At 45.5% G+C, this 9,667-nt stretch overlaps 1 protein-coding gene across 1 annotated transcript in view; it reads left to right on the forward strand.

Annotated features, from left to right (window-relative positions):
* The window catches only part of zfpm2a (zinc finger protein, FOG family member 2a), a 119,889-nt gene extending 110,397 nt beyond the window's left edge, over positions 1-9,492 (forward strand). The window contains exons 6-8 of the mRNA XM_063879952.1: positions 4,498-4,704; positions 5,285-5,512; positions 5,873-9,492. Of these exons, the coding sequence (XP_063736022.1) occupies positions 4,498-4,704; positions 5,285-5,512; positions 5,873-8,418 (2,981 nt within the window). The 3' untranslated portion in view covers positions 8,419-9,492. The remainder of the gene's footprint in view (positions 1-4,497; positions 4,705-5,284; positions 5,513-5,872) is intronic.
* Positions 9,493-9,667: the final 175 nt, after the last annotated feature.

The following is a 9,667-nucleotide window of genomic DNA, read 5'->3' on the forward strand; positions in this document are numbered from 1 at the left end:
AGACAAGAAGAGTAGAGGTCTTTAATTACAACCCTCTCTGTGGCTGCAGGCGCCACTAGCCCCACTTCACAATTAAGACCAGCAGTTAGCAAGCAGCCAATAGACAGAGACAATAACTTAAAGCAGCAGAATTACCGAAGCCAAAGGAAACGCTGAATAAATCAGGATAGACAAAGGAAAATGACAGATTTTTAAAAAGAGTCTGTCTCAAACTTGACCCTGTGATGCATCCAGGTAATGCCAACAGGTAAGTTTTCCCAGAAGCCCCATTGAAAACCCCTCCCATAATATGTGGCTGTGGTGCAGTGGGACTGTACTCCGGCGCTGTAATGGCCTCTGCAACCGTAATGTGTTTGGACAGATGGGGAGAGGCAAGTGCTGATGTGCTTAACTACGCATTTTACAGCTAAACTATTAAAGAGTTGTGCTGTTTACACACCAACATTTGAATACCTGTCTTCAGGCCAGTTTAATTATCCGGGCCCTTCTGTTATTTTCTGCCCGCTTTGTTGTCTCTCAGCTTTTTGCACGAGGCATGAGAGATTTGTTTGCGGCTTCATTAAGATACGGTGGTAGCGGTTCGCAGGGAGCCAAAAAAAAATGTATTCCTGCTCAAGTATCTGGTGCTCTATTCTCCCCTGCCTCCTCCCCCCACATACATATACAGATACTGTACACATCCGTTTTCTTATAAAGTCATTTAAAGTGAGAAAATTAAAAAATGCCCTGTGATGCCTGCACTTTGAAATCTCTCGGGGGGCTTTAGGCAAAAGGGGAGGCGACACAAACCCCGAGTCCCTGTGATTCATCCTGAGACATTTGATTAGTTTATAAGTACTTATGGAAGGGAAGGGCTTGCATTATAATTTTGTTTCATGAATTCCTTCATATGTTCATCTTCAACTGCACGTTCAAATAAAGCACTAATCAAAGGGACGAGAGGGACGAGGGCATTTAGCCAGCAGAGCCACAGTCTCAGGGCCTCAGTGAGCCTGTGGATATGGTATTGAGAGACCGTAGGAAGCAGTGGTTTTTAATTATCTGGACTACGTACAGGATGCCGTTTTTGATTGTTTTAATGAGGCAGCTGGCCTATTGTCTCCCCTTAATTCCTCCATTGTTTTTAGAATATGTCATAGTTCTTTATTCTTTTATCAGGTGCTCTGCAGGAGGATTTAGACAATAGCCTTCATTCCAACTGCATTGGCCACTGCACAAAGGCAGCTCACTGCAGACAGTTAGCGAGGCAAACAAGTGCAAATCACAAGCTGCACTTTTCCCAGCCTTTCTTCCACTTTCACCACCGCTCTAACTCTTGACCCCCCCTCCTCGCTCCCTCTTTCATGCCATTGTTATGGGTGGCTCACCTGTGTTCCTGTGATTAAAATCACCTGTCATGGAAAGGCTGTCAGAGGGAAACAGCCATGACCAATCTTTCAGGAGAGAGCTCCTTCACGGGTTGTTTTGTTGCCCACCTGACGCCCCTGTGCTGTCTGTTTTCTATATCATGCATCTCTTTACGTGCGTGGAAATTACATGGACATAATATCCTGTAGGTTTGTTTGGGTGCAAACCTGCAGACGTTACGACTGCACGGTAAATCACACATTTATATTTCTAAATGTAAAATACTAATACTGAAAAATCCATTAAAAACCATCAAAAATAGAAAGAAATATCTCTTATTACTTTCTAACGCAGCCAGAGCACATGTTCCTTACTACCTCGTCTTGGTTGGGCGACTGTTACAAGTGCTGCCTCAGTGTTTTGTGTCGCTCAGTAAAACTGGGACACGCAGTCCTAAAACTCACTTCCAGCATTCTCACACACAACAGATGGATCTGTAGCATTCTTGGCTGAAGGGATGCAAATCTGAGAGCATATTCCGCCATCAAAATGCAGTAAAACACTTCCATCAGACTCCATTTTATTTCAGCTGAGGAGAGCCTACAGTATCTTTGATATGGATTGATCTAAAAAAGACACTGATTTGTATCTATAGTTCGTAATTCTCTTTGTAAGCCGAGCGCGTGTGAACTAAAAGATCCATTCACAGGGAAACTTTTGTGGCTATGACTGCGATATATTCCCCCGCCATTGTCAGTGGCAGTTTGTATCTACCTTGATGGTAACTTGGGCAGACAGTGGAGAGGAGTTTTGTTATTTTAATTAGGAGATAAAAATTCAAAGGGGCCTCTCCAGGCAGTGTGTGGTATGACAGAATCAAAACGATGAAGTGGAGCGGCCTGAAGTGTGTGTCTCGTCACAGCAGATTGGCCGACAGATAGGCACTGCTCTTTAAAGTGGCGCTGACACACACACACACACACACACACACACACACACACACACACACACACACACACACACACACACACACACACACACACACACACACACACACAAATGAGACTTTGAAAGATAGCATATTTTAATACTATTTCACTCCTTTGACACGTTTGTGCTGGTCTAATTTTCAGTGCTTCACCGGCAGATAGGGAGGGCCAGGAGAAGAGTTTAATCAACACATTGATGTGAAATCTGAAATATTCAATTTTGCATTAAAATAATGGGGCTATTATGTCCAGAAAGGTAATTTATACATAAAGCTTGCAGAAATATTGTAGAGGCTCATGCTATGGTGGCCGACGGTGGCAAACGCGCTACAACAGCTCCAAAAACGTCCATAAGGAGAAGCGCACTTCACTTTCAAAACCGATGCAAATAAAAAAAGAAAAACGCGCCAAATCACGTGAAAATGAAAAAAACATCTTCACCAACTTGACAACACATGCGCAGCATTTATAAAACATTCACCACCTTGACGAAACATGCACATTAACTAAAGGTGCTGCATAAACGAAACATAGAACACTGCGAATAAAACATGTTTTGTCAGTATATTTGAAATGACTAGGTTAGTATTAGCTAGCCAGCTTCCAGCAGATCAGCAATAATATCAGAAGGAATCATGCGATCACATTGTTAAAATAAGCCGATAAAACTTAAATTTAAGGTAAACTTCCAGTGACAGTTGGCAAATTTAGTAATTCCTGAACATCAACAAGCTCTCCGGTCCAAGCTATGAGCATCACTTTTAGTGTCCCTGTTTCCGTTGTGTCTTGCGATTCTTGCAGCGTTTTATATTTGCGCTTCTAGTAAACACTGTGCATGTTTCATCAGGTTGGTGAAAAGGTTTCTTAATTTGCAATTGTGTTTTTTATATAATGTGCAGCGCATTTCTCCTAACATTTGTTGTAGTTTGTTTGCCCCTGTCGGCCACCGTATCATTCCCTTACTGTAGTTTCCCATTTCTAGCAAATCCACAGAAAGTGGATTGTCTTCCTTCAGCTCTGGAGCACCTTCACCGTGTCTACAGGGTGGTTTTAAACCCAGTGATTCACAGGTTTTGTGTAAACATGAGTAATCAGTGTTCCACATGTGCAGGGGCTTTTCGAGCCGCGTCCCCCCTGCCTTCACACCTCTCCTCAGGACTCTCTTTATTCCACATCAGCCAGGGCTCAAATCACATGTCCCCCTCTCAGCCTGACACTCCGTCGGTATGTTTGCACATCTTTGAAAGCTAACAGCGTGCTTTAATTAATTGTCCAGCTTTCCTCAGAAACAATGTCCTAATTCTGCCATTTAGCAGGAGCGTATCATAGTTTGTTGTTATCTCCCCCGCCAGATTTCTGTAAATAGTCATATTAAAAACTTTAATCTCTTCAATGGAAAATGAAGTGCAGCTGAAAAGCCTGTCATGTGCTGAGATAAATATTATCTAAGCTAAAACCTTCACTCTCTTCCCTCTATCCCCCCTTTCCCTTCCTTCCCCATGCACCCTCCCCCTTCCTCTGACTTAATGAATATGTTCAGAAGATTTCAGAGGAATGCTTAATCCCAAAACACAACAATCTAATAATATGAAGGACCTGTCTCAGTGTTCTAGCTGACAACAGCACTGTGGGCTACAGTTTACCCCAGCTGAGGTTTGCCTGGCTTCTGGATATCAGTGCTTGTAGCCTTAAATACGTTTGATTGACAGAAAAGAAAGACATTTTTTTTAAAAAACACATTAACATATGTACCTTCAGTTGCATGGTTGTATTTGAGAAGGTTTTTCAGATATGTGTCTCTGAGATTTCTGAATTTCCTAAACAAAGGAGGTTTTGTAGTGCTCATAGCATTGAATAGCTTCGACAGCATCCTCTGAGAAATAAGGGCCCTGGTTTTGGAAAGACATGTTGCTGCTAAAACATTTACATATCATTATTAAATACTGTGAGGAGGAACAAAAAGGAAATTCCTCTCTCATGTTTCCATTACAGACTGTTATGCAACACGCCATTGAGTCGTTGAGATGTTGGACACAAATGCGTTTCTTATGTTGCATAATGCCTTGACATTTAAGTCCAGAATTACTCACGTGTACTTGCAGCAAATGCCCTTCTCTTGGGGCAAGCGTTCTAATCTCTCCTCTATCTCTGTTTTGTCCAGGTGGCCAACTATGGTGCACCACCACCAAGAACATGATGGAGGGCGAGGAGCTGGTGGCGTTTGCGGTGGACTTTGACTCACGTCTGCAGGCGGTGAACCACATGTCTCTGAGCGAGGGCATGTACCCAGCCAGGCTGCTGGACAGCATCCAGCTCCTGCCGCAGCAGGCCGCCATGGCTTCCATCCTGCCCACTGCCATCGTTAACAGTGAGTGTCTGCGCACCATCACCAGCAAGACTTGCTTTTGTTCCCACAATTGCACATGCATGCTCTCCTTTTCTGTCTCGCACACACACTGTTCCACAGCCTGCACTCAGTCACCTGCTTAACAAGGAGCGTCGTCTCCGCCGGGCGTAGATTAACCCAGATGAGTCTCTGCGCCGGAGATAAGAGCCATCGACCTTCAAGTTTTGGGTTCACATAAACACACTGAAGCTCGGACTAACGTGTTAATTGCAAAATACACGCCTCATGCAAATAGTGTGTTTGTTTACTTAGCGAGGGCTATCTGGGTTCAGCTCGACAGGGAGGCTTCTGTAAGCAGATGGTCCAGTGTTCTTGTTTGCCCTTGAGAAAGGGCACCAACGGAGTGGTAGCAACACAGCGATATGCAGAAGCTGAGGATTTGGTGGAAAAGCTTTTTAACACAGGCTTTGGGAGTCAGAACTGTAGAGAAGAGGAGCTTGTGTGTGTGCGTGCAAGCTCTTTATCTTTATCCTTATGCATAAATAAGTGCAGTATATGTTCTGATATCCTGTACCCTTTGTCCCTTTCCTTGTCCCTCCAGAGGACATCTTCCCTTGCAAGGCATGTGGGATCTGGTTCAGGAGCGAGAGGAACCTGCAGGCCCATCTGATGTACTATTGCAGCGGGCGACAGAGGGAGCCAGAGACAGTGGTGGAGGAAAACGACAGCGGCTCCCACCAGACCCCCAGTTTGTGCCCCTTCCCACAGTGCACCAAGAGCTTCTCTGGAGCGAGGGCCCTGGAAATACACTTGAGCACCTCACATAGTGGTGAGTTTCATGGATTCAGAAGTTTCTTTATCATAACAGATTAAAATATATTTACATATGACAGTTCTTGAGGGTGGCTACTTTCAATTCATTTTTAAAGAAAGATGTTTCAGAAAAATATACACAGGGACAGAGTTTAACACAGGTTTGAAAAAATGACTGTCATTTCCTTTCAAAAATATACATATCCTGCTGTCAGCTTGCATAGTTGACAGTTTATCCTCAAGCAAAAAAAAAAAATCTAGTGGATGGGAATAAGCTTGGCATATTGCATGAGCGTTTGATGGTTTCTACAGTTAACTCTAAAGGAGAAGTGGGAGGCGAGATTCTGAGCATTTCTCCCTTTTATCTCCTTCACAGGTGTCAAAATGGAAGAGAGCCTCCCTCCTGGCACCAGCTTGAAATGCACAATCTGTAACTACACGGCGGATTCTCTTATTACATTCCAGCATCACATCATGTCTCACCTGTCACAGGCGGCCTTCAGATGCAATCACTGCCATATCAGCTTCCAGAGCCACAGGGAACTCTTACAGCATCAGGACTTACATGGGCACGGCAGCAAACTTCACAGGGAAGGCGACGGCACCGAGCATTCCCCCAGGGGGCCCGAGGAAAGCCTCCAGCAGCAGCAGCAGCAGGCCCGCACTGAGCTGGCCAACAGGAAGGATGCTCTGCTGGGAAGTCCCAAAGGGGCCCTCAACAAGGAGACCAGCACAGACGGAGAGGCTGACAAGGCGGAGAAGAAGCCCATGCTGTCCGTTCAGAAGGGAGAGACTCACCCAGGCAGCAAAGCCAGTTTTTCTTACACTAGGATCAAGTCTGAGCCCTCCAGCCCCCGACTGGCCTCCTCCCCTGTGCAGCATAACATGCCTACATTTCCCATGGGCCCCTTCTTGTCTCAGTTTGCTTTCTCCCAAGACATTTCAGTAGTCCCGCAGGCTTCTGAGATTCTGGCTAAAATGTCAGAGTTAGTTCACCGGAGGCTGCGCCACGGAGGGAACAACTACCCCCCTGTCATCTACAGTCCTCTTATGCCCAAGGGGGCCACCTGTTTCGAATGCAATATCACCTTCAGCAATCTAGACAACTATTTGGTTCACAAAAAGCACTACTGTAACAGCCGCTGGCAACACATGGCAAAGTCCCCCGACTTCTCCGCACTGTCGGATAAGGTTCCTGAGGCAGTGAGCCCCAACAGTGGTCACAGTTCTGTTAGCATGTTGACCGGCTGCCACCCTACGGACGCCGACAACCACCTCATGCAGTCCGCCTGTCTGAACTCCACTGTGTTGGACATGATCAATGCTGGGGCTAAAGGGCCGGACAAGGATCTAGCTGGACAGGTGAAGAAGGTCTCTACCCCAACTGGGGGTGAAGAGAGGCTCAATGGCAAGCAGTTGGAGGGAAAAAGCCCCAGTACCGGTCTGGTGGAAAGTGACAATGACCCAAACAAGACGACCTGTGAGGCCTGCAATATCACCTTCAGCCGGCACGAGACCTTCATGGTCCACAAGCAGTACTACTGTGCCACCCGTCATGACCCACCCATGAAACGCATGCACAGCAACAAGGTACCCTCCATGCAGAGAACCATCAGGGCCCGCAAGCGCAGGAAGATGTACGAGATGTGTCTTCCTGACCAGGACCACCAGAGGCCGCCCATGGGTCAACCAGGTTTTCTCGGAATTCCTCCGATGAACCCATGTACATCCCAGGAAGCAGTAGAGGGCTTAGCCGATCGCTTCCACCCGCGCTGTGACATCTTCCCTGGTATGGTACCCAAACACCTGGAGGCCTCTCTGACTGTCACTAAACCAATAATGGCTCCAAAATGCAATACAGGGGAGCAACAGGAGCTCGACACTCCCATCGATCTCAGCAAAAAGTGTTCGCCAGCCTCTGACAAGACATGTAGCTCCCCTAAAAGACTGTTGGACTATCACGAATGTGCAGTTTGCAAGATAAGTTTTAACAAAGTGGAGAACTACCTGGCGCACAAACAGAACTTTTGCCCTGCAACAGCCGCCGCCGCAGCTGCTGCTTCTGCCGCCGCCGCAACTCAACAGCCACAACAACAGAACGAGACTGGCAGCCTGGAGCCGACCATGTTTCCGGATGTGAAGAGTGAAGCCACCAACAACCCAGATGAAGTGTACGATAAGAGCCCGGGCAAATGTGAGAAGAATGGCAATGGGAAGGTGATGGCGCAGAATGGAGGCATATTCCCCCCTCACTTGGGGCCCGCGCCAGGAGTCAAGACTTTTGCCGAGCCCCAGCTTATCCCATCAAAAGACGAGAGCAAGAATATGTTTCTGCCCCACTGCCTTTATCCCGGAGCAATAAAGAAGATGAAGGGTCCCGAGCAAATATCGCCGTATTTTGGGATAAAGTCAACCGATTATGTGACTGGGGGACCAGCGATGCAGGGAGAGGCCAGCGAGCAGGAGCAGGGCGTTAACGGGGGAGGAGGCACGGGAGGAGGCGAGACAGGAACAGTCAGAGACCAGGCCCATACACCTGCTGCTAACGGTTGCCCCCACCCTGGCAAGGAACCCCTACCCCTACTGCCCAAAAACCGGGGCATGGTCATCGTCAACGGGGGGCACAAGAATGAGGAGCGTTCAGGCACGGCTCTTCCACAGCAGGAGAATCAGCCAGACGGCCAGCCCCCCAATCCCTCACCCACGTGGGCCACAGAGAACCAGGCCGACTCCAATGAGAACATGTCGCCTTCCTCCAAGTCTCCAAGAGAGGAGGCGCCACCCACAGCCAACAAAGGCGTGAACGGCTCTGGAAGTGGCAAGTACTGCCGCCTCTGTGATATCCAGTTCAACAACCTGTCAAACTTTATTACCCATAAGAAGTTTTACTGTTCATCACATGCTGCAGAGCACGTTAAATAAGTTGAGAAGAATAAGACACGCTCTTCTTCCTCTTTCCCCCAGTCCTATTCCCTTCCGAACTTTAACCCCCTTTTTTCTCCTTTGTTTTGGTACACTGTTGTGTCTGGAATAGTGCATCACGCAGTGCTATACGCTGCTTGTGGACAATCAAGAGAAGCTTCTTCTTTCATCGTTTTAAGACTTGATAATGCAAAAACCATTGGTTAAAAAAGAAAAAGAAAAGAAAAATGAATCAAGAATAATATTGGTGCCACTTTCACATTAATTTATTTTACAACCAGTATTAATAGAAGTAGTGATCTTAATTTAAATTCAAAATGAAATTTATATCAGAGTTGTTTGTAATGTTATTGTATAGTCATTCTTGTGTAGCACACATATTGTTTACACTGTAGTGTAGGCTCAATGAAACAGATAGACAATACAAAAATGAGATGCATTTTAGACACAAAAATAGCTACTGAGGCACTTGTGTATTCTTATTTGCTGTACCAGTTTCTGTATATGCTCAAAATGTCAATTGCAGATTGTTACTAATGACTTGTTTGCCTTAAAAAAAAGAAATCACCATTTGTGGGTGGTAACCAGGCACAACCCTGCATCTCACATTTTGGCATATACACATGGCTTTGCATACATATGTGGCTGTTTGTCCCTGTCTCTTTTCTTCAACTCAGATGTGGATGTTTTCATGAGGATGGCAGCATTCTTGTATAGTACTCGTATTTCTGTTTGATGATACACTTTGGTCTCCCTTTTTGAAATTTGCTCTCAATGCAATACTTTGTAAATGAGGGAACATTACTGAAAAGCAGTATTATGAAATGGGGACTGTGCATATAATTATTTGTAAACCCCAAAGGGAAAAAAAACAAGTTGTACAAGAATTTATTGCTGACGAACAAGATGGGCGGGAGGTCAGTGGGGATACTGATGTAAAATGATCATTCCAATGTCCTGATTATGGGAGAAAATGTTTCTTAAAACGTTGTTGCTATGCATGTATATGGATGGAATTAAATTCCAGATCTGTTGGAAATTTTTATTTTGATGTGGTGTCATAATTAAACTTAAATCCTCAGGATAAAACCGCTGTTGTCTGGTCTTTCTTTCCTGGCAAATGTGAAACTAAAGTATTTAAAAATGTATATTTGTTGGACAAGGCAAAGTATGTACTTGAGTACAGGTCAATGCTAATGTTGCACTGTTTGTTGATTTTGCAATATTTGAATGACTGTTGAAGTGTGGG

This window comes from Eleginops maclovinus, chromosome 3, assembly GCF_036324505.1.
Source record: "Eleginops maclovinus isolate JMC-PN-2008 ecotype Puerto Natales chromosome 3, JC_Emac_rtc_rv5, whole genome shotgun sequence".
NCBI lineage: Eukaryota > Metazoa > Chordata > Actinopteri > Perciformes > Eleginopidae > Eleginops > Eleginops maclovinus.